This window comes from Medicago truncatula, chromosome 7 (genome assembly GCF_003473485.1).
Source record: "Medicago truncatula cultivar Jemalong A17 chromosome 7, MtrunA17r5.0-ANR, whole genome shotgun sequence".
NCBI lineage: Eukaryota > Viridiplantae > Streptophyta > Magnoliopsida > Fabales > Fabaceae > Medicago > Medicago truncatula.
The window spans coordinates 46,286,799-46,311,989 of NC_053048.1; the positions used below are offsets into that span (position 1 = coordinate 46,286,799).

At 32.8% G+C, this 25,191-nt stretch overlaps 3 protein-coding genes across 3 annotated transcripts; all 3 read right to left on the reverse strand.

The window, feature by feature from the left end:
• Positions 1-2,575: 2,575 nt before the first annotated feature.
• LOC11418505 (cytochrome P450 734A1) lies at positions 2,576-5,954 on the reverse strand. The gene is made up of 4 exons (XM_003625336.4): positions 5,355-5,954; positions 4,977-5,221; positions 4,154-4,517; positions 2,576-3,223 (listed from the first exon to the last, which is right to left on the reverse strand). Exons 1-4 carry the CDS (start codon positions 5,847-5,849, stop codon positions 2,804-2,806), a joined length of 1,524 nt encoding a protein of 507 aa, XP_003625384.2. The 5' UTR covers positions 5,850-5,954; the 3' UTR covers positions 2,576-2,803.
• Positions 5,955-10,883: 4,929 nt separating this feature from the next.
• On the reverse strand, positions 10,884-12,247 carry LOC11441487 (F-box/FBD/LRR-repeat protein At3g52680). The gene is made up of 3 exons (XM_039828016.1): positions 11,501-12,247; positions 11,242-11,391; positions 10,884-11,171 (listed from the first exon to the last, which is right to left on the reverse strand). The coding sequence occupies exons 1-3, from the start codon at positions 12,245-12,247 to the stop codon at positions 10,884-10,886; spliced, it is 1,185 nt and encodes a 394-aa protein (XP_039683950.1).
• Positions 12,248-21,207: 8,960 nt separating this feature from the next.
• On the reverse strand, positions 21,208-24,930 carry LOC11421682 (MDIS1-interacting receptor like kinase 1). Its single transcript, XM_003625340.4, has 2 exons — positions 22,079-24,930; positions 21,208-21,729 (listed from the first exon to the last, which is right to left on the reverse strand). Exons 1-2 carry the CDS (start codon positions 24,732-24,734, stop codon positions 21,311-21,313), a joined length of 3,075 nt encoding a protein of 1,024 aa, XP_003625388.1. The 5' UTR covers positions 24,735-24,930; the 3' UTR covers positions 21,208-21,310.
• Positions 24,931-25,191: the final 261 nt, after the last annotated feature.

Genomic DNA, 25,191 nt, shown 5'->3' on the forward strand with positions numbered 1-25,191 from the left:
CCGTGGAGAACTTCTAACTTCTTCTTGTCGTAGTTTATGTTACGGTGTTCTGTTTAATAGTAATCTAGTTTTTTTATATGTTGATGATAATAGTAATAATTTAGCTTTTTAAGGGTTGATGAGCTTCGGTTCAGAGGTTAATTTTCTTTGGAATAATAGATAAAGATGTTAGGTCGATTTAATTTGGAATAATAGATAATGATATTTTTTGTAATGTTTATAAATATCATCATCACTGTTCTTTTAACAACATGATTATTTCCTATGATGCAGAATAATTGAAACCACACAAAATGGTGATGATTGTTAAGACGATCCTTTGTTCTAACGAAAAGCAACTCAAGGTCTCCACATGGTAATGTTTGCATACATTAATTTCATCTTTCAAATCTTTTTTTTTTTCGCAGTATTGTTTTTCTCCAAACAATAATACTACTTGTGTTACTAATACTACTTCATATATTTAAAAAGTGATTATTTTCCTATAAATCTTCTATTTCAGTGAGAGGTTGCTGAAAACCACGGTTTTGGATGCACAGGCACTAATTCAAGCCAAGAAGAAACAGATGGATGCTATCCGAAACGAAATTTCTAAGCTAGTCCCGTATCCGTTAGTATACAGTGCTCTTCCTCTGGTATGTATACTCACTAACTCTATTAGTGTATCTTTTTTTATTTAAGCATTTTTAACCAATGTCTTAGGGTTGAACTGAACAAGTCTTTGGATATTTCTTATTTTGTAACGTTTTTTATATGGTTATTTATGCAGATACGGACTTATTTTCATCAGAAAAATTTGACTCAGCTTCTACATATCATCATATATATTTGTGAAGTAGTTTCTTGCAATCTTCTTTTTATGGAATATGAAAGGTATTCTAGATTTTCAACGTAAATATTAAAAATGGTTGACTAGCTTATCATTTCATTGGATTTGTATGATAACATGTTCTTCTAATCACCCTTCATTCACATGTAAATAATATATCGACCATTCCGCATCGTGCAATCCTTTAAGAACAATAACATATAGAGCAACAATGTTGAATTTGATATTAGGAAGAAAAGAACTAAGTAGTAGTAAAGCAGCATGTTTTTTGTTATTTGCCACCACCTTAGATAAGTCAAAGTTATGTTTAGTGAGATTTTTATTGTTGTTTAATTATTCTGGAATTTTGTATCTGAAGTTTCAATGTTGTTTAGGGAATTCATCCCCGAAATGAAGGAAGCTATTGCTAGTTTATGCTATATTGGAGCAAAGTTTAGTGAACTTCCAGACTTGCAGAAGCTTCGGTCACAATTTTCTAAAAAATATGGGGAAAAATTCATAGCTAGTTTGGCAGAATGTGGTGCTAACAAAGAGGTACAGTGAATGTGAATGATTTTATATGCTCTTTAAGGTTTTGTTTTTGTGGATAAAACATCTTATGCAGTTTCAATTGCAGGTGATAAACTTGTGCATGGTTCCGGAACCACTTGTTGAGGAAAGAAACAAACTTCTTAAAGAAATTGCTACTCAATTCCACATACAATGGAATCCTCCCATGGCATTAAAGTTTGGATGCGATTGTGGATGCGATTGTGCTAGTTGCGGATGCTGCAAATAATTTTACATTTGCACAAACTATGTAAAAAAATAGTTTGCATGCAGATTTAATTTTCTAAGAATCTGGGTTGTTAAAATTAGCTGTTACAATCCATATTAGATGTAAATATTTTCGTGTCTCAAATTTACTTCGTACAATCGAGATTTTTTATGGATTTTTTTGAATTGGATAGATCAACAGAACCTTTTGTTATATGTTCAAGTGTGAGATTACAATCTAATGTTGGCTTGTCATTAGATGTTTGATATTTGACTATATTTTCCAAATGTGTTTGTCTATGTTTTGCTGCACTTACGGTCCTCTGTGTTAAATCCTTTTATCAACTTTTCTTGCTTAAAAGTGACTTTCTATCTTCATCAAAATTATAATACTATCAAATTATTATTAATAACAACATCACAACAAGTAACTAATTGAGTGCGCTTATTTCTATGATAAAACATCTTCGATTTAATCACAAAGGGTTGTGAAACAACCTTCTGTTATGCACATAACTGCATAAAATTTAAAGGCACCTATAAACCTTGGAACCAATACGTTTTGTGTGACTGTCAAGTAAAATGGGAATGCAGTAGTCTACTTTGTTAGAGTAACCAAGTCACGAGCGGTCATAATATAACCAAAAATGGGGAAATTTTTGTTTAATGCAAAACATGGTTCCCAAGTGATAGGTTGGCCTAAAAAGAAATTCCAGAAAATCACCTACCAACACATACTAAGAAATATAATTCATATCTATATGACTGGATACCAGGAATGTTGCCAGTTTGCAACAGCTTTTGAATGCCAAACAACATATGAGCCTGACATGCCTCAACTTAGAAGAATTTACACAATCCAATGGAATTAACTCCATAAATTCACTAAATTTTATTTCTGAGTCAAACTATTGGCAAAACAATCTAAAAGCTTCTATCTAATAATTAATTTTGCAGGCTAGAACCAAATCTGCTTGTTTAGGACCCACATGATTGAATCCATATATGGCATCCCATAAAGTAACTAGTAAAGTGTCTCTCCTAACAAAAACAGAGTTTTGCTTGTTCTTGAATACAATTTGTATACTCTATCTATGCAAACATCAACATGAAAAGCTTTTGGTTCCAAATATTTACTGAAGGTAACTTATAGCCACAAAAATTTACTAGAAATCGAAATTCAAAATTATACATAAAGGGAAAAGAAAATAACAATATTCAACATGAAATTCTTCTGAACAAAATTTGTGCACCATGTTGAGGCTGCAAAGTTATAAATAGTACAGGAGCATGTATATAGCTTGGAGATACCTCAAAACTATAATGTTGAATAATCAAAGCAAGAGCTATCTTTGCCTCGACCAATGCCAAATTTTGCCCAACACAAGTTCGAGGCCCTAATCCAAAAGGAAAAAATGCTGCTAAATGCTTCCGAGGCTCGCTAAATCTCATTGGATTAAACCCATGACAATCTTCTCCCCAGATTTCTCTATTGTGATGAATATCAGTCAATGGCAAGTAGAGTTGAGTCTTTGCAGGAACTTCAATGCTCCCTAGCATCACATTTTTATTTGTTTGCCTCATTAACATTAGAGCAGGAGGATAGAGTCGAAGGGTTTCATTAATTATCATGCTGACCTGTTGGAATATGTAAACTAACAACTATTATTACTCTTTCTTCAAAAAAAAAAAACTATTATTACTCTATAAAAACTCAATCCACAGTTTTGTTCATTTACCGATACAATACAAATACCAAATACATCAACATATTACGTACTTATACCGAACTACTACTACTTTTTGAAGGTTTTGCACAGTGTTCAAATTGACAGCAGAACCAAAACTGGGCTCCATTAAGTACACTTTCATAAAAAATGAAGATCTCTCAAACTGCACTAACCAATATAACTGCAAAGCTTATAAAAGCAAACTGTAATATTGCAAACTTATACAAGCAAACTTATATTTCAAAGTTTATGCTGCATACTCAGCCTGATACTGAACACCAGAAAAGCAAACTGTGCTGATAAAAAGTTTGTAGAATGAAATGTGTCTTTTAAGTGACGTGAGAGGATAATAAAATGTTTAGCTTTAGTGTGTTTGTAGAATGTGTCTTTTAAGTGGCACTGCACTGGAACTGTGTAATACTAGTAGTTAATAGAGGAGAGAAGAAAAAAAATCAATTTTCAAGGAAAAGACTCATAAATAATATATGGAGAAACCCATAACATGGTGCATTAATCACTCCTTATCCTGTGCAATCTTGCAGGTTAGAAAAACCCTTATTTTATTCTAGATTATTGTACTAAAATCATAAAATTCCACTGTTTCTCGATCCATGGTAACATTTTCAGCATCTCTGCTTCAATTTAAATGTCTCATTTAGCATAGGCAGAATGTTCACAATAGACTATTTGACCAATAAATTACTATATGCTCCCAGTGGCATTCATAAAAGTTATATTATTTGTGTAGTACTCATTCTAATACTGATAGAAACAGATTCACACTACTAATTCTTGTGTAACATTAAAGACGTAAACTAGAGTATATAATTGGACTTACAATCTTAAGGTCATTTAAATTGTCTGCAACTGGAAGTTGACTGTGTCCGATGACACGAAGAACTTCTTCACGTGCCATACTTTGCCATTCTTGATGTTTTGCTAATAGAAGGAGTGCCCAAGTCAACAAGTTAGCTGTTGTATCTTTTCCAGCAAAGTAGATGGTTTTACATTCATCAATAATTTCTTCCAGCCCTAGTTTATTTTCTCCACCAACTTCATTCTTGTAGGAACACATTAATGAATTTAGTACATTTTTGGTATTTTCTTTAACACTGCTCTTGGTCTCAATCAGCTTGCAAATTGATTCACGCGTCTCTTTATCTAGTCTCCACCTATCTCTGTTCTTCTTAGTTGGCAAATATCTACCATTTTATCAAAATTTTAGAAATAAAGGGGGAAAACTATTTCACTCAAGAAGGAAAATCATACCAGGCATATCATAAAGTTTATTTAGAGACATCTCTACAAAAGCAAATTGAATTTCACAGACTCATAGTGCAGCCGTTAAAGCATGGAACAAATAGAAGTATACATGGTTGTAATTCTCATCATAAATTATATATTTTCAGTATAAAAAGGAGACTAAATGGAACAATTCACAAAAATTATAAAATATCGTGTCTCAGATTTATATCACTAACACATACTGAAATATGACCTGCATCACTTATAAATTGCTTAAGGTAGTTTATAGTAACTGCTAATCTTTGATATTGTAACTTGAAATAGTAAACTACTCTTTATGTTGGAATATAAGTTATAAAGATTTATTCTAGCAAAAAAAAAAAACTTGTTAAGAAAATTTGGAATAGTTACCTTACCTAAATCCAGGGATATAGACACTTCTAACTGCCTGTGAGAAAAGATGCATCTGCTGCTCTTGTAATTTGAAAATATGTTTACCCTCTTCAAAACTGCTGCCAAAAGCAGTTCTTGATATAACATCTGCAGAAAGTTCATGAAGGTCTCTATGGACATCTATTTCAAAGTCATCTCTTCCTCCTCTTTGATTTTCCCATTTTTCCAGCATTGTTGTCACACTTAACACAATATCTGGCACCCATCCCTGCAACAGTTTTCATGACACCATTTGAATGTTAAATAAATTCTTGCATACAAAACATCAACAAATGTATATTTTTCTAATAAAATGATTCATCAACTCATACATGATTATTATTAATCTAAACTCATCTAACCTTAAGAATCTCAGTGTTGAAAGCCAAGTTGAAAATCCTTCTATGAAAATTCCATTGATCACCTTGCAATCCAACAAGTCCTTGTCCAAAAAGCAACTTAGATTGTGGATTGTAAGGAACCTTCCCATACTCAACACAATTAGTAACCAACACTTCCTTGATCAAATCCGGGTCGGATATAGCCAACCGGGGCGTTGACCCGAACCAATACAGAAAAGTTTTACCATACATGCAAGACCACCTGTTGTAAAATGGAACCACACGTTTTAAGATATCATGGTCAAATGGGTTTGATTCTGATTTAGTTTCTGCGTAGAGGCGTTTGATCTCGGATGAGTTTCCAAAGATCGGACGGTAGGTGGGGCCGGATATACCTTGGTTGCGGAAGTGTTGCTGGATTTTGTATGGGACATAGAAAATTGAGTGTAGAGTTTTCAGCAAATAATAGAGAACAACAAGGACAAGTATGGTAACAAGAACAGGTACGTGATTCATTGTCTGAAAGAGAAGTAGTGAGCAATGAAAGAGAACTAACTTAACAAAGCGTTGACCTCCATTATTATTGTGTGGGTCTATGTCACAACTCGCAACTTCCCAAGTTTCACGTTTTTTTTTTTTTTAATAGGCTAGTGGTTTGAATTCATATGAATAAATAGGGTGGTTGGTGTTGAAACCCCAATCCCTACACATAATAATGCATTGTCCTATAAATACTACTTATGAGTTATATTTATGGGACTCACGGTTCTGTTTTTATTTGTAGTTTTGGTTAATTGTAATTTCTTTTGTTTAACATGCATTCAACTATAAATACTACTTGTAACCAAAAAAAAACTATAAATACTACTCCCTCCGTTTCATAATACTTGTCAAATGGATGTGTATTTTAAAACGGAAGGAGTAATATATTTGATCTTGCGGGCTTAATTTAGTTACTTAGGACAATGAATAATATATGCAAGATGTTATCGAGTTCAATAAGTTAGTTTTTAGTCGATACTCCCTCCGTTTCAAAATAATTGTCCTTTTAAAATTTGTTTTATAATTCTCAAAAATAATTATCACTTTAAAATATCAACGTAACATTTTTTTTCTTCATTATTATACTTAATTATTCTATAATTACAATTAATAAGGGTATTTTAGTAAATGATATTAATTTTACCATTAAAATCAACATATTAATTATTTTTTTAAAGATTGTGTCCAAACCTTAAACGACTATTATTTAGAGATGGAGGAAGTAAAATTTTGAAGTAACTTTGTATAGTGAAATTTGTATTTGAAAAAAAAAATTGAGATTTTTTTTTTATAGATTTTTGTCACTACCTAAGTTTGTAATATTCGTATTCATATTGAATGGGATAGTTGTAAAAAAAAATCTAAAACATTTCACTTATTTTAAAATCCTAATAAATCCTCCCACATTCCTTTAATTTCAATGGAATAAAATTTCACTTCTTAGGATTTTGTATCGCTGAGTTTTATTTTCCCACAAGATTTCACTGTCGGTATGCATTATTTTTCCCATGTGTGGTTTATGACTCATGTATGCATTCAACAAATAAGTGGAGAAGGGAAAAAATTTATGGTCTTCTACAATTAGTAAATTTATATAAATAAGACTCATGCAACACACTATATGTGTTTAGGGTTTACCTACGAATCCATAATTAATATTCATTTTCTTATTCCTGAGGCAAAACTCAAAGCATGTGTTAGAGAAGAAAGGAATGAGAATATGAAAGAAGGAAGGGACCATAAAATTTTACCCCTCTGTCCACTTATTTCTTCCATCTATTTGCTTTGCAAACGAAAGCATGGCAACTTCCTGTATGGCCTTCAAGTACACTACTCTGTCAACTTCCTGCGGACCAGGATCCACTTCGGCGCAGAGAGCAGCGGATTGGGGACTGGTGCTCAAAACTGGTTCGGAGACGGAAACCATATGGAGTTTCAGTGGTGGTTGGTTCGAGGAGGGAATTGATGAATTCCTCTTCTCTCATTATTCATTCATGAAGGGGGCCTTTAATGATATAATTAATAAAGGTTCAAAATCACACCCTTATTGAGGGTGATGACTTTCCCTGGTATAAGAATATATATCAAGTTGTGCACAAGTCTAATTTGATTTTGAAGGATACCATGTAATGTAACTAATGTTCTTTACCCTAATTTTCTTACACCGCATGCTACCGCAATATTTGTATCTACATTTGACAACTAGGCTACCCATGAAAGAATGATGGGTAATTTACCCCAACCATTACACATTAGTCACATAAACACATAACTATCTTGACCCCACAAATAAATTGCTCATTTTCATTGGTTGGTGGGTAAATTACCCACCATTCTTCAAAAGTAATTTAGAAAAAACCATAATTTAAACAAAAAATTCATTATTATATGAGATTAATTTCTATGCACTAACGGTTATTGGATATATCTCTTTTTCTTTGTCAAAGCAAGTAAGGAAGTTGAATAAATATCTCTTACTACAAATCTATTGGAACTAAAATGGAAACTTTTGTAGGATGCAAATGTCTTTAACGTTTATATTAAAAAAAATTGATCAAAATAATGTTCCCTATACTTCTTATGAAGTGTGTTTATAATATATAGACCTGTTTAGTTATATAAATACTAAAATATTTCGTGGATTATCATGTTTATTTGGAAAAATTTGTGAGATAAATATTTCATTTGCTCTTCTAAAATTTGATATTATATCTATATCTCTTCTGTTTATTATGCACTCGTGCATAATAAACTGGATTTTTTTTACGCAGTATAATTGGTTTTTTTAGAGAAATATAACTGGTTAGTATGTGAAGGTTTGTCCCAAAAATTAATAAGGTTATAATGTACAAATTATCCAGCGACACTTCCTTCCGCAACTAGTGATCAATGGAATTTTCATAGAACTTAGAAGGATGATCAACTTGCCTTTCAACATGGAGCTTATTATGGTTAGCTTAGTATCATCTCATGAGATGAATTATCATAAAAATTTGATTTGTTAGATTAAAAAATAGTGCAGTATGTATGAAATATGCTGTGCATCAATAAACGAACAAAACAATTGATCGAGTTAATTGGCCTAGTAATTGTTTTTGGTTTGCATATTTGAACAGGTCAGTATGATCATTAATGAAACACTTCGGCTCTATCCTCCAACTGCAAGTATTTATTTTCTTTTGAATTTTTCTTTGATTTTCAATTGTGTTGTCAAGATAAATTTCAATTTAATGCTTTTAATTTTCTTTTCATTTCAAACAAACCTATTCTTCCTTACTTGCATAAAACCTAATCAAAATAAATTTTCTACTATCCTAAGACAATTAGAATGTATGCAATGACTAAATTACAAGAATCATTTAACCAATTAGTGACTAACTAACTGAAAGTGAAATACACAATAATAAGATAATTTATGAACATAAACTAAATTTTTATATGCAAATTTCGCAAATTTACTCCAAAGAATAAGAAACTGAAGAGACATTACATGATTCTTACACATCAAGTACTTTTATAACACATTCACCGGTTGGTAAGATATTGCAGGCACTAAAGGGAATAGTGAAGCTTCAAGTTATCATTCGTGGTAGAACTGTAAGTCGGCAAGCTATGAGTACTCTGAAGTGTTTGCAGTTCATTGTGGGTATCCATCCAGGCATAGGTCACTGCAAAGAAACTCCAAATGGTTGAAGGAAATTGGGATTGTGGTGAATTTGAAGAGATGCAAGATTCTAGAGACATGATCATAAGGGTGAGCATAGACATAAAATCTTTGACGATGCAGCCTAGATCACGCGATCATCACGGTCACTAAGCTTCTTTTTTTTTTTTTATACAATTAAAAACCGAAACATAGTTTTCATATTTTTTTCAGATGGACTAAAATTGTGAGACAAAGTGGGATGGCAACATTTTATTGAAGAAACGAGTATGTTCCTCTAGAATGTGCAAGAATGAAGCTACTCATATAAATATAATCTTAGAGTAAGATCTTAATTAACTAGTTTTAGTGTTTGTACTTTTCACATATTAAGGTTCTCAAACTTACTGTCAAAATCCTTTTAGAAATCGGCTGAATAAGATAGAAACAAAATAAATATGGAAGATGGAGGTATGGATGAAGCAGTGGGTAGACACAACATTCTAAAAATAAAGAACCTGAAGATTTAGACTCAGTTGAGGGACAAGATCAACAGGCACACAAAAAATAAGGATAGGAAGGAATTGGGACAATCAAATTGCTTTTGTGCATTTTTAAGGAAAATATTTAACAATACACACACTTCTATCCTTCAAAACAAATAAAAAAAATACACTTCATAATGCACTCCTTTTCATTAATTCAAATTTATGAGATTTCATATGATTTAGAAGAACATTGTTTTCTTAAAACAGATAAAAACATCAGTAATAGATACAGAAATAGGCTCAAGGAAATCCCGATCTATAATTCACAACATAGACATATACATCTCATTGTTCTCTACAAATACAATTTGGAGTACGTTCCATAAAAGACCAGCACCCCCACCCAATTCCATCACACACACATATGTATTCAAAAATTAGTTTTGAATTTCATGTTTACTATGCAAAAGGAAAGTATCTTTTCTAGCATAGAGATAAAATATACATACTATTTAGGCATGGCAACAAAATCCAGGTTACCCGCCCGAACCAAACCCAATTTGACGAGTTTTCCCCGTTTTGACTGGGTTTGGGTATGGATATGGGTTTTCCCCGATTTCAAAACATGGGTATGGGACGGGTAACGGGTATATAGGTACCCACCCCGAACCATACTCATACCCGTCCCAAATGTAAAAATTACTTTATGTTGATATGTCATGTTATTTTGTTTGATAATTGCCATGGTAATAAAAATTACCATTGATATTGGAAGGATCAATTAAATCATTACGTCTAACAAATGTTAAAGTGAGCATATTGGGGATGTCAAAAAACTTCTATTTTTTATTAAAAAAAATTATTCGATGCGGGGATGGGGTGGGGATACCCAAACCCGTCGGGGACGGGGATGAAATTCAATTTCTCATCCCCGTTGGGTAGGGGTAGGGTAACAGGTAAGTATATAATCGGATATGAGGACGGGGAAGGTAAAACTCGTCCCCACCCTACCCCATTGCCATGCCTAATACTATTGGCAAACTTAAAGAAACACAAATCCAAACCTAGTTGGGTTGGTCTTAAGATTCTCGAGTATGTTCCTCTCGTAGTGTTTGATTCTTTTGAGTACCACCAATTTGGGTGACCTTTTCAAAACGAAAACAAAAAATAATATAAAACAGCTGCTAATTTCATATTAAAAACAAGCACCAATAAGAAAATAAAAAATAAAGTTAAGAGGATCAAGAATCAACTAGTTACATGAAAGACAATATATATATATATATATATATATATTAGAAAAGTATTTATAATATAGAGGACAATATTCTTTCAAACCATCATCACCTCCTATTGTTGCATATGGCCTAGCCGTAATCAATTAAATAAAAGTTTGCATGTTGTAGAGCCTCTTGTGCTTGAAGATAATTTCGCCAACAATTGGTACTTTTCATTTATATCTAGGGAACGTATACTATTAATTCTCATAGTTTCTAGTACTTTTGAATTCTCCATGATATATATTGCAAATTGCAGATCATATTGTGTCCCTTTGAAAACTCTAATGCGACATGTTTTGAGTTGTGATGAAAGACATTCTGGAATGTTTGGTGGATCCTTCCAACATTCATCAATCTTCTCTTCTAGATCCTCGTTATCCTGCCAACAATTCACGTTTATTTTTTTTATAAAATTAAAATGCATTTAATAAGGAAAAATTTAATATAAAGATCACCTTGATGATAAGATTTTGAAGTTTTGGAGAAAGTTTGAGCATTCTCATCAACCACTTCCACTTCGGATTATAAACTTCAGAATTAAAGCTAAGCTCCAAGTGAGTCAGACTCTCAAACATGGGAAATTGCATGTAACATGGGAGCATCCACTGCATGAGTTACACAAGACACAACATTAAATATGCATATATAGTACGAAAATCATAGTTTCATCAAACTTTTATTTATTTAGGAGTTAGGACCATATGATATTCATACCACTCTTTCTACACGTAGGATCTCTGCCTTACAAACCATACTAAATGGAATATGTAATTCACAAATCCTAGCCTTGATCAAACTGGGTAAGGCTATAAAGTCCGCTGATAAACGGCTTAAAAAATTGGCCACAAAGCAACTTTTTGTTGTTTCCAAATCCTCTAGAACAGGACATCCTAATAGAAGATTCTTTAGATGCTCATAACATTTAAAATCAATCTTATGCAAATGGAGAGTTTTAAGACTAGGTAAATATATATCCACTTGAGAAATATCTCCCACAGTTAAGTTTCTCAACTTAAGAACCTTTAGGGTTCTACAACTAAGAATGGTAGCGGGTAATTCAATTGTAAAGCGACAATACTTATACAGGTCGAGGCACAAGTTTTGTATTCCTCGTTGTAGTACAAGGTAAACAAATTGATTGATATCGTTTTGAATACAAAAGTCACGAGATTTGAAGCGAAAGGAATGGATTGGTAGTGTGATGTCTCGCCGGTACATCGTTGAGTGCACTCCATCAAGAAAGAGATCGGAAGTTTCGATGCCTCCGGAGTCAAAGTCGAGAGCGAGAACTGAGAGCCACACATGTTTCCATCTCTTTGAGAGGACGCTTGTGGTTACAACAAGTTTGGTTGGAAGAAAATAAAGTATTTCAAAGAGAATTGAATCCGGCAAGTCGCTAATTCTGTCTACCGGCAGTGAAGATTTTTTCATCCTTCTCTTTTTAAGAGAGGGAGACGACATCATCTTTGGCAAGGTGAGGAAGATGCATACGATACATCTATTATTTATATCGATCTAAACCTAAAATATATTTTGAGCCAAAATCTAGTATATTTTGTTTAATAAAACATACAAGGGTTCTTTTAAAAAAAAGGAATAAATAAAACACAAAAAGATAATAGATTATAGATTGCATCTATAACAGTATTCCTTTTATATATTGGTGTGTAACAATATATTCTATAACTTTTTTTTTTTTAAAACAATATATTATATAACTTGTGCAACAAAAAAACAAAAGTATATTTTATAACAATATATAAACAGAATATAGATTTTTTTTGGGTTGGACTTTTTATTATTCTAGTTATATCTATATCTTTTTTTTGTGTGGTCGGGGTTTGAACCCAAACCAGGAAAATCTTGCATATATTATGCATTATCCCTACCAACTGAGTTAATATTATGAGGACTATTGAAGTTATATAGTTATATATATATATATTTTTTATTTTTTATTTTTTATTTTATTTTTTGACAAGGTATATATATAAAGAAAAACTATCCATTTCAACACTTTTGGGTTGGACTTTTTTTTCAAAAAATACCTTCAATTTTTAATATAAATAATACATGTAACAAATAGATAACAATAAATTTAAATATTAAAACAAATGTAACAAACATGATATGAATATACATTTGTTCAAAAAAAAATGATATGAATATACATGTGTGTGTGTCTGTGTGTGTGTATATATATATATATGTGTGTGTGTGTGTGTGTGTGTTTGTGTCTTTTTTCCCTTATCATTTAAAAAATATAACAAACTAGATGAATATATTTATACTTACTTTTTCATTATTTCAAGGCTTAAATATGCAATCCGTCCATGTAATTTGGGCGTGTTTTGATTTTCGTCCTCTTAAAAAAAAGAATTAAAAACATCCCTGCAAAAAAAAATTTGTTTTAAAAAGGTCTCTGGCCCCACTTTTTTGCTGACATGGGATGGCTTTGGCCATGTGGCAGTTGCTGACTGTGCAACTTTTACAACGTGATTAAAAAAAATTAAAATTAAAACATCATAAAAAAATTCCCAATATTTTTTTAAATATGAAGAAAAAAATTGGAAATTAGTTTTTTTAAAATCTGGAAATAAATGTTTGAAAAATAAAATTAAAAAATTATATAATCTCAAAATTTAAGGGTTAATAGTATTTTTCACCCCTGTAATATATGCCATTTCCGATTTTCGCCCCTACAAAAATTTTCGGTTTGATTTGCACCCTCGTAAATTATTTTTTTTCGGAAAACATCCCTAATAAGCCATTTTCAGAATTTTTTTTAAGAAATTTTGGTTTTTGAATGGCCGATAAAGGGTGTTTTCCGGAAAATAAAAATTTTACGAGGGTGCAAATCAAACCGAAAATTTTATAGGGGTGAAAAGCACTATTAACCATTTTTTAATTAAAAATAGAAAATTTAATTTTTCAGATATTTTTTAATTTAAAAAAAAAAACAAAAATTAATTATGTGGCATGCCACGTCACCGTCACGTGGCCAAAACCATGCCACTTCAACTGAATAGTGTAGTCAAGGACCTTTTTAAAACAACAAAAAATTTGCAAGATGTTTTAAAAAAAAAAATTACAAGGACGAAAATCAAAACACGCCCAAATTACAGAAACGAATCGCATATTTAAGCCTTATTTCAGTTACACCCTTAAACAAATTTTTCAATGTGTCATTAAAAAAAGAATTTAAATTATAGTTTTTTGTTATTTTGTTGGTGTCATTGCAATAAATAATGTTTGGTTTCTTATAACTTGAAAGCAACAAACATTTATATTTTTTGTTTTAATTCAAATCAAAATTTCATAAAACAAATACCGTTAATAATTTTCAAACGTTAGCGCAATAAAAAAAGTGTCCGTCTTTTCGCTAGTTAACATATAAAGGGAATACATCCTCTTTTTTATTGTACTTTTATTAGTCAATTTTACGCTCCACTTTCTGTTAAAATAATAAGTTGATTCAGTAAAACACCAATAACAGTATTCACTTTATAACAGCCTAAAAACATGAACAAGTGTGCACATTTTCATTTGAAAAAGAAAAAAAAAACTCTACCCCTATTCCAACTGTATTTTATAGAAGGTTATCAATAAAATCAAAAGTGAGTATAAGTTAGCAAATATGCACATTTTCTATTTCGTGAAACAAATTGTTAGACAATTTTGCTATTTCAAAAAATTTAGAGAAATATTGGTTGAAGGTCACAAATTCAAAGACCAAGTAGCATATTCGCTCATTCGTCAAAAGTTACATTGGGAAAGCAAATTTCTTTGAGAATTGTTGTTTATACATTTGATAAGGTTGAGAAACACGAGTAAAATACGATTTTATCCTCTCGGCAGTTGATTGCCGAGGAATTAAAAATCCGGCTGCAGTTAACTGCTGAGGAAATATGAACATAAACAGACGCAGAAATAGAAACATATATCATTTCAAAACTTCTCTAAAATTCTCAATTTCTCTCTAATGTTCACCAAAGTCATTTTCACGAATTGCAAGCAAATCAACTGCACATTATCACAAGTAAGTTGTATCAATCATTTTAATGATAATGTTAGTTTGTTTAGGTTTATTTTTTAAAAAAAATTAGAGTAGTTTGCATGTGGTTAGGGTTGATTTTAAAATTGACAATTTGATGATTGCATGTGTAGTTTATGAATTGATAAATGAATGTAGTTGTTGCCTATTTTGTTTAAATCATAATGTGGCTTTGAATGGTGGCAAATGAACACAATTTGAATATGTTTTATACTTTGCACACAAAGTGTTTGATAAAATGCCTCAATGACAATTTTATTGATTATTTAGTTAGTTTAGGTTATGGATATGGTAGAAATGATGTTAATTATAGTTTGGTTAAGTGTATATTGATGTTTTAGTTAGTTTAGGTTACAAGAATTATGATGGACACAAATGATTAAGTGTATGTTAATTATTGAATGATATTTAGGTTATTATGGAAATGATGTTCATTGTCGTACTTTTAATGTGTTTGATTATGTTTATGTTTAGTTTAGGTTTAACGTGTTTGATTAGGTTATGGAAATGATGTTAATTTAAAAATAAAATAAAAATTGTGTAGATATGTCTGATCAGAACCCGGTTGATCCATCTAAGATGATTGCTGGTAGGCGAGCGATGACTCAGAGCCACCGGAGGGAGAGGCAAAGCGGGCACATCCCAAAAAGGGGAAAAGGTCGGAGGGTGGATTGTTCAGGGAGTTCGCATGAGGCTGCTCAGGCTACATAGCCTGAAGAGCCCCAGGTGGTTGATCTGAGCCAGCAGGTGGAGTACCTGAATTATCAGGATCAAGTACACCACGATGTTACGAATGGTGGGGTATGACCAGGATCATATACCAGATCAACAACATATAGCAGATGATGATGACATTGCAGCATCTGCTGCCCCGAAGGTGTTACCTATGGACCCTCCCTTTCCTGGAGGATCGAAAAACCTATCTTTGCTGCACTCTTATGTCAATCATGTGGCATTGCCGCTTTGGTATAATTCAGAGAACGTAAGTGTAATTTTTTTAAATGTTTTTTCTTTATGTTTAATTATTTTCTTTATACGTGTGTTTGTTTAATTATTATATCAACTTTTATATGTGTTTTTTTTAATTCTTTTCTTTATGTTTAGTTATTTTCTTTATTTCAACTTTTATTGTTTTCTTTATGTTTAATTATGATTTAAATTTATTTTGTTATGTGTTTTATTTAAGTTTTAAGGTTTACATGTGTAATGTTTTATTTATGCATTTGTTAAGTTTTATTTTGTTTAGTTAAATGTTTACATTGTTTAAACTATGTTTATTTTTCTATTATTTCAGGTTCGTAAGCTGCGTGTGGTAAATCCGATTAATCATGGGGCTAAGATCTTGAGTCTCGGACGCTTAAACGGGAATCAAGATTGGTTTTGGGATCCGCTTAGGGAGAGCGGATTACATGATTTGGTTTACCTGTGCTACGCCACTGTGCCTCATGCCCTGCTGATGACTCTATGCGAGAGGTGGCATCCCGAGACCAGCACTTTTCACATGCCCTTGGGGGAGATGACTGTGACCTTGGATGATGTCGCATGTCTTATGCATCTTCAGATTGAGGGGCTGGTGTTGAGACATGGGAAGAAGATGCTGAGACATGAGGGAGATGCACTATTGATGAGGCACTTGGGTGTGTCACAGCAGGAGGCGGATAAAATTAGTGGATGAAAGACATTCTGGAACAATTAGTGGATCCTTCCAACATTCATCAATCGTCTCTTCTAGAACCTTATTATCCTGCCAACATTTCATATTTTATTTTTTTTTTGCAAAATTGAAATACATTGAATTAGAGTTAATAACGAATACACTACCAAAAAAATATTTACACTATAAAAAAGAGTTAATAACGAAAAATAAAATTCAACCAAAAAAAGAGTTAAGAAGAAAAAAATATCCTGAACATCTATAAAACCTGGATGATAAGATTTTCAAGTTTTGGAGAAATTTTGAGCATTCCCAGCAACCAATTCCACTTCGGATACCAAATTCTAGAGTATAAGCTAATCTCCAGATGGGTCAGACTCTGAAAAATGGGAAGTAGTTCCGTGCAACATGGGAGTGTCCACTGAATGAGTTACACAAGACACAACATTATAAATAAATAAATAAATAAATATATATATAGTGCGAAATCACAATTTCATTAAACGTTTATTTAGTAGGGTCTCTGCCTTACCACTTCAAAACATAGGGTCTCTGCCTTACAAACCATACTAAGTGGATATACAATTCATTAACCCTTGCCTTGATCAAATTAGGTAAAGCCATATAGTCCACAAAAAAACGGTTTTCCAGACAGTACAAAAAGCAACGTTTTGTTTCCAAATCCTCTAAAATAGGACAGCTTAATAAAAGCTTCATTAGATGCTCATGACATCCAAACTCAACCCTATTCAAATGGAGAATTTTAGGACTAGGTAAATATAAATCCACTTGAGAGATATCTCCCACCGATAAGTTTTTCAACTTAAGAACCTTTATTGTTCTACAACTAAGAGTAGTAGCAGGTAATTCAATTATCTCGCGATTACTCTTAGACAGGTTGAGGTGCAAGTTTTGTATTCCACGTTCAGTACATGGTAAAAAAATTGATTGACATCCTTTTGGACGATGTCCGTGCTAGAATTAGCATGAGATTTGAAGCGAAACGAATGGATTGGTAGTGTAATTTCTCGACAGTACATCGTTGAGTACACTACACGGAGAAAGAGGTCAAAAGTTTTGAAGCCGCTGGAGTCAAAGTCGAGAGAAAGAACGGAGAGCCACAATCGTTTCCATCTCTTTGAGAGAACGCTTGTCGTTGCAGCAAGTTTGGTTGGAAGAAAATAGAGTATGTGGCTGAGAATTGAGTCCGGCAAGTCGCTAATCCTATCTACCTTGGAAGATTTTCTCAACCTTCTCTTTTTATGTGAGGAATACGACATCTTTGGCAAACGATTTAGAGAAAGGGTGCATCATATGAATGCTCAATACGTCTATTATTTATATCTAAACTTAACATATATTTTGTTCAATAATATAATTTCTTACTTCTATAAAAAAAAAAAACTCACTAAATCTATACTATATTTGGTAAAAAAAAAAAAATTTAACAAACAAAAATTAGATATATATTAACAACGGTGATTTACCCTGCACAAGGCGTGCAAGGGAGAATCACGAAAGAGTGTATACAATATTATTAGTTCCTACAAACAGCAAAGCACAACCAAAAGAATAAAAACAGGAAATGAAAATACAACTACACGTGGACGCCCAGTCATGATAGCTGTAATGTAACAAAGTCTGTTTCAATTTTAGCCATAAAAAAGAGGTCAATTTAACCTTTTCAATAAGAATGGAGAAAATAGAAGCCTGATTGTAGAACGCACGGTCATTCCTTTCCTTCCAAATTATCCAAACAGATGTAAACCAAATGATTTTGAAAAACATATGTGTAGACCTAGGCAAACCCGCCATATTGCTAAATTGTAATAAGTGTTGATGAAGATCAGCGGTTGTAACCGAGGAGATACCCAACCAAATCCATACATGAGACCAAAGAGACTCAAAAAAGTCGCATTCCAAAAAAAGATGTGATGTTGTTTCTCTATTCCCACAACCAGACACACACGCCACTTCAGTGTGAGAAAGAACTCTCCGCCGCAATAAATTGTCCTTGGTTGGAAGTCTGTTGTGAAGAAGGCGCCAAACGAACACAGACACCTTGGATGGAATATTATTATGCCAAATGTCGAGAACCTGAGGCCTAACCGCCAACTCAACTGAAGTTGTGAGAAAGCGGTAAGCCACCCGCACCGAATAACCATGAATAGGATCCAAAAGCCACCTCCAAGTGTCTTCTACCTGCAAAACAATGTTCAAGAGTATCATGGTACACTCCCTAGCTCACACTTTCCTCCTCCCATGCTAACAACCGCCGACGCCACAACCGCTCTCTCCCCTCAACCGACCCAACCATCCTCCTCATCAACTCCACCGAACAATCCTTGTGAACTGACAAGTTAAAAATGCGGGGAAATTTAATTTTTAAAGGAACATCCCCCACCCAAATATCATGCCAAAAAAACTTGCTCTTACCATCACTAACGACCCTCCTAATGTTATTATCAAACCAATTACTTATTCCCTCGCCTACTCCCTCACGCAACCTACATAGAGACCACCACCAAGCCTTGCAAAATCTACCTCCCTCTTTCAACTGACCCCCCTCCTCACTGTAGCGGGCTTTCAAAACCCGGTACCATAAACCCTCCTTATCAACCAACATCCTCCAACACCACTTACCCAATAAAGATAAATTAAATGCTCCAACCCTCCTAACCCCCAACCCTCCTTCCTCCTTTGGAGTACAAACCGAATCCCAATTAATCCAAGCAATTTTCCTAAAATCCTCACCACCCCCCTAAATTTGTTTTGGCAACTTGACTCCATAATCAATGATCCAAAAATAAATATTTTATCTCACATATGAGATGAGTCACTATTTTACTCTATGATTGCTCATTAGAAAATATTGTATCTCACTATCGATGCTAATTTTTCTTTTCTTATTGAGTATATTTATAGTGACATATATTTGATTTAATTTGTTACACTTTTTTTAATGATAAAGGAAAAAAATTTGACATATACTCATATCGTATTTGTTACACAATATATTTTATGTGGTAATCAAAAAATAAATATTGTGTTAGTTGCACCTTTTTTAATATTTGAATTCACTCTCGTACATTATCTTTTTTAAATGATAAGGAAAAAAAAAATCAAACATATACAATTTTTAAGATTTCGTTTTAATATTTGAATTTACTTTTATCTATTTGTTATATGTATTATTTGTATTGAAAGTTGAGGGTAATTTTGAAAGGAGAAAAAAGGCAGTTCAAAAGAGACTATTTTCTTTATATATACTAGCGAAAAGACGGACACTCACGTGCTCGTCTTTCTACTCTTTTTATTGCACTAACGTCATCAATAATAATTTCGTACTTCTATAAAAAAAAACTCACTAAATCTATACTAAATGAGTTTTTACATACTTACTTTTTCATTATCCCAATTATACCCTTAAGTAACTTTTTTTATAATAAAAATTGTTGTTGGTGTCATTACAAAAATAAGAATTTATATTTTATTTTATTTTATTATATTGTTGGTGTGATTGAAATAGATAATCATGGTTAGTTTAGTTTGTTATAATTTGAAAACAACAAATATTTATATTTTTAGTTTTAATCAATCAAAATTTCATAAAAAAAAAAAAAACATTTTTTTATAATTTTCAAAAGTTAACGCAATAAAAAGAGCAGAAAGACGGGCACATGAGTGTCTGTCTTTTCGCTCAAAATCAATATTTCATAAAATAAAATAAAAAACACCGTTCATAATTTTTAAACGTTGGTGCAATAAAAAGAGATGGTGTATGCATCAATGTTTTGCTTGAAGAGCATACATGGACAAAATGGAGTTTTTGATTAAATTGTAATTTTTTTTTCTTAAATCGAAGGATATTGATTTTCAGAATTTTATCCTGTGTCATAGCAAGAAAGCTATTTTCTCATACTTAAAAGATAGAATATGGAAAAATTGTCATAGTAAGGAAATTTTGATCAAAACACTAGCTCAATCAATACCTTCTTATTGTATGGATGTTTTCCTCCTCCCTACCCTCCTTTGTGAGGAGATCGAAAGAATGATGAACATATTTTATTGGGGATCAATTTTGATTACCTTTCTATTTGATTTTCCACGCCTTCTTTGTCTATCGTCTCTGATCAACATTACGACACCGTTTCAATAAGTACCCCTCACTTCTCTTTTTGGTGCATTTGCTTCATAGTTCAACTTTTAAGAAACAACCATTGTTTTAATTACTCCATCCGTTTTAAAATACATGTCGTAGTCGAGCAGTGTACACATGCCAATACACAACTTTGATAATTGATATATTTAATTATGTATAATAAAAAAAATTATAAAAAAATTGATAGTTTAAAAATATTCATCGGGACAAATCAAACAACATCTTAGTATGTATCAAAAACCCATCCATACTCTGGTGGATAAGGGTAAATATTAACTGCTCCTTATATTTCCTATTAATTAAAAATATTATGTTTAATTTATTTTTGGTCAAGAACATTGTTTCTTCAAGCACAAGCAATCTTGTGTGGGACTATAACACTGAAAGAATGCTTGTCTGGAATTTCAACAATATGTCACTTCCGAATAATCTTGTGTAGGAACATTGTTTTTTCAGGGTCTGCTTGTGAGTTGGATTTTACTAGAGAGTTTTGGAATATAAGATTTTAGAGGGCTAACCCTTTATTTCAATATATATTTAATATTAAAAAATCGAAAGAACAAGGAAAATTTTATTTGCGTAAATTAATCGTTACATTAATTAATATTATAAAGCAGATTAAAAAATTACATTGTTGAAACTAAAATTTAGTTCCTATAGAAGACCACTAACTGGTGATGTGCTAAAAACTGACATCTCCTTGTTATTGTTGTTAGCTGCTAAAGATGTTTCATTGTTACCATTGATCTTTCTTCTAGGCTTTGCCTCTCCAAGCATCATTATAACATCCCTCATGCTTGGTCTTTCCTTTGGAAGCTTAGCAGTGCAAACAACTGCTATTCTTAAAACTAGAAGCATCTCTTCTATAACATGTCTGCAGTTTCCTACACTTGGATCTAATGCTTCTTCTAGAGATTTGTTTTCTCTAATTTTCCTTCTAATCCACTCTACAATGTCTACACTTTCTCCAAATTCTGAATCTAATGGCCTCTTTCCTGTGACAAGCTCCAATAAAACTACTCCATAACTGTATACATCAATCTTTTCATCAACCTTCAATGCATATCCGTATTCTGCGAATTTATAAACCATTGAAATGTTATCGATGTAATAAATCTGAGTAAATGTCTCTTAATAAATTAATATTCATTGAAAGTTATGATCTTTGAGAATTTAACTAGAGTTTAATGAGTATGTACAGACAATGTAAAAAGATCTACGCGGGTGTCTAATCACATCTTACCATTATGCCATTTCAAACAGTTTGTTATTCTACTATATAAAACATCACCATAAATATGTGCACAGTCTGATGTGATTAGACGCGAGCGCAAAAGTTTTTGTACAATATCAGTGTATATTCATTAAACTCTGGTTTAGCTTTAATCACAGATAAAATAAGATTTGGAAATAGTAACTTACCAGGAGCGATGTAGCCATAGGATCCGGCAACCATGGATACTGTTTCGTTCTTCTGGATCATCATCTTGGCTAACCCGAAATCTGCTATCCTTGCCTCAAGATTTGCATCAAGCAGTATATTATTTGACTTGATGTCGCGATGAATAACCGGCGGATGACAGTCATGGTGAAGATAAGCAAGTCCCTGAGCAACTCCTAGAGCTATGTTATATCTTGAAACCCAATCCACAAGATGCCTAACTGATTGCCTACCATGCAAGGCATCTCCAAGATTACCATTGTTCATAAACTCATAAACTATCATCAAATCGGTGTCATTATGAAGAAATCCTAATAATCTAACAATGTTCCTATGCCTTAGTCTCCCTAAAAGATTCACCTCTCCAACAAGCTCATCACTTCCTCTTCCTACTTCAACATCATTTCCTGATCTCCACAACTTTTTCACTGCCACAACTGTGTTAGAATGAGGTACCTCGGCCTTGTAAACAATGCCGGTGCCTCCCATTCCAATCACATTTGTTTCTTTGATACAAGCCAGAATGTCAGTACTTGTAAAGCCAAGTCTCTGAAATGCCATCAATCTCCATGGCCACCCTTTGCTACCTTTATAAAATCTTTCTCTGAAGCAAAAACCACCAGTGTACCACCTTACATATAAAGATCTTGCCACCAAAATTGTAATTCCAATGGCTAGAATTGATGATATTCCAATGATCCATCCTGTGATAATGTGTTTTTCATGTGAACTTCCATGCATTGATGAATATGCTGAGTTTTGATTACATGAAAGGAGGGTACCACCACATAGGCCAGCATTGCCGACGAGATTATTCGGGTTTATAGTTCTTAGCATACCATTTTCTGGCACAGAACCTTCAAGCTTGTTGTATGAGACATCAAATGCTTCAAGAGCTGGAGATACACCAAAGTTTTCAGGTATATGACCAGTCAAAGAATTGTTTGAAAGATCAAGCATTGCCATTGTAGGCATGTTAGCTAATGCTTTTGGGATTTCGCCAATCAAAAGGTTATTTTGGAGGTTCAAATTTACTAATTTTTGACATGAACCTATACTATCTGGAATGGTTCCGGACAAATGATTTGACGAGAGATCAAGAACAGTTAGTGAAGGAGAGTCCTGAAATTGGCCTGGAATTTTCCCTTCTAAGTTGTTATTGGAGACCTTGAAAACTTGAAGATTTGGAATGGATAGAATGGTGGAAGGGAGAAAAGAATGAAGTTTGTTTCTTGAGAGATCAATGAAAGAAAGTGACATGGAAGAAGGAATATCATCTGGAATTTCACCAGTGAGACTATTGTTTGCTAATTCTAACCTTTGAAGCTTCTCAAGCTTGCCAAGACCAACAGGAACTTTTCCAGAAAGAAAATTGTTGTGAATTCGAACACGAACAAGAGAAGAACACATTGATAGGCTTGATGGAATTGGACCAGAGAAAGCATTGTTGAAAAGTATTAGCTTGGTAAGATTGCCCTTGCTGCAAAGAGTTTCTGGAATCTCTCCAGAGAGTGAATTGGATGATACATCCAACCATTGCAATGGTGAATTCTCGCCGAGGTTACTAGGCAATGGACCTGATAATGAATTGTTCCATAGCTCAAAAACCTCCAATTGAGGCAAATTTCCAAGTCCAGAAGGAACAAAACCAGATAACTGGTTTCCCATGAAGTTCAGAAGCTTCAAATTCTTCAGAAGACTCATTTCATCTGGAATTTTTCCTGACAAATTGTTATCAGAAAGATCTAAAAACTGCAAAGAAGTAATGTTACCAATTTGTGAAGGAATTCTTCCTTCAAGATTGTTGTTGTATAAGAAAAGTGTATCCAATAACTTGAGATTTCCTAATTCCTCTGGAATCTCACCACCAAGATTTGCTACTGCTAAATCAAGATACTTAAGACTAGTGAGATTTCCAAATTCTGCTGGAATCTCACCTTCGAATTCGTTATATCCAAGAATCATATATTCCAATGATGAAAGATTTCCAAGCTCACCAGGAATTTTTCCAGTGAGATTATTCCCTGATAAACCAAGAAACTTCAACTTATGCAAGTTGCTGAATGATTTTGGAATCGAACCTTCAAAGAAACTGCCTCTGAGATCAAGCATTTCTAAGGAAGTTGCATTTCCAATGTCCAAAGGAATTGAACCTGTGAACTCATTACTTGATGCATTTAATGTTGTAAGTCCCGACGCCTTTCCAAGTCCTAATGGAAATTCACCAATGAAGAAATTCTGACTTACATCAAGACTTTTCAATGTGGTGAGATTGGATATAAATTTTGGAAATGGTGATGAAAATGCATTGCAACATAAGTTAAGAGAAGTAAGATTTTGAAGTCTTTGTATATCACCGGATACTATACCACTGAGATTCTTGTGAGAGAGATCAAGGTTCTCCACAGTTCCAGCCGAGTTGCATTCGATTCCGGTCCAGTTACAATGAGCAGCATCCAATTTCCAATCCTGAAGGGTGTTCAAAGGATCAACAAGACCTTCTTTCAAAGAAAGCAAAGCTGATACTTCATCATTTGAAGCAGCAGAAAAACTGTTAGAAAAACAAAAAATGACAATGTAACAGAAGAAGATGAAAATTTGAGTTTTCATCTGCATCATGTTATTTTTCATTCTCATTGTTTCAGGCTCAATTCTCCATAATGTACACCTACTGCTTCCAAATGTATGTGATTCACTATTCACTATAATATGTGACCAATAAATAAATTATATGATAAGTTTTGGTCAAATTTAAGAACTAGAGAGGTTTTTGAAGTGCTATATGAAAGAAGATAGTGGTGTGTAAGAAATGACAGGTGAAGATTTGGACTTATATGTAGTTTATCCGACATAAAACATGGGAGAGAATATGTATGACTCTTAATGCTGTTGGTTTAGTTTCTAATTTTCATGTTATGGTTATAACTTATTCTTGTCTTTTTGAGGAGTGATTAAAAAATTTATCTACTAGTATTTGTTTATGTTGAATTCCATTTTACGGTAACTACATTCTTGTTAAAATGATTGTTAGAGAATATAAAATTTTCTCTTTATGTTTTTTTTTTTTTAATTTCTTATCTAGTTAGGTAATAAA

Coding starts and splice junctions, on each gene's coding strand:
- LOC11418505 (XM_003625336.4), bottom strand. CDS start 5,849: ATGAATCACGTACCTGTTCTTGTTACCATACTTGTCCTTGTTGTTCTC. Junction 5,222..5,354: donor TCAACACTGAGATTCTTAAG/GTTAGATGAGTT, acceptor AAACTGTTGCAG/GGATGGGTGCCAGATATTGT. Junction 4,518..4,976: donor GTCTATATCCCTGGATTTAG/GTAAGGTAACTA, acceptor ATAAAATGGTAG/ATATTTGCCAACTAAGAAGA.
- LOC11441487 (XM_039828016.1), bottom strand. CDS start 12,247: ATGTCGTCTCCCTCTCTTAAAAAGAGAAGGATGAAAAAATCTTCACTG. Junction 11,392..11,500: donor TCCTACGTGTAGAAAGAGTG/GTATGAATATCA, acceptor TAACTCATGCAG/TGGATGCTCCCATGTTACAT. Junction 11,172..11,241: donor TTCAAAATCTTATCATCAAG/GTGATCTTTATA, acceptor AACGTGAATTGT/TGGCAGGATAACGAGGATCT.
- LOC11421682 (XM_003625340.4), bottom strand. CDS start 24,734: ATGAGAATGAAAAATAACATGATGCAGATGAAAACTCAAATTTTCATC. Junction 21,730..22,078: donor CTATGGCTACATCGCTCCTG/GTAAGTTACTAT, acceptor ATAAATTCGCAG/AATACGGATATGCATTGAAG.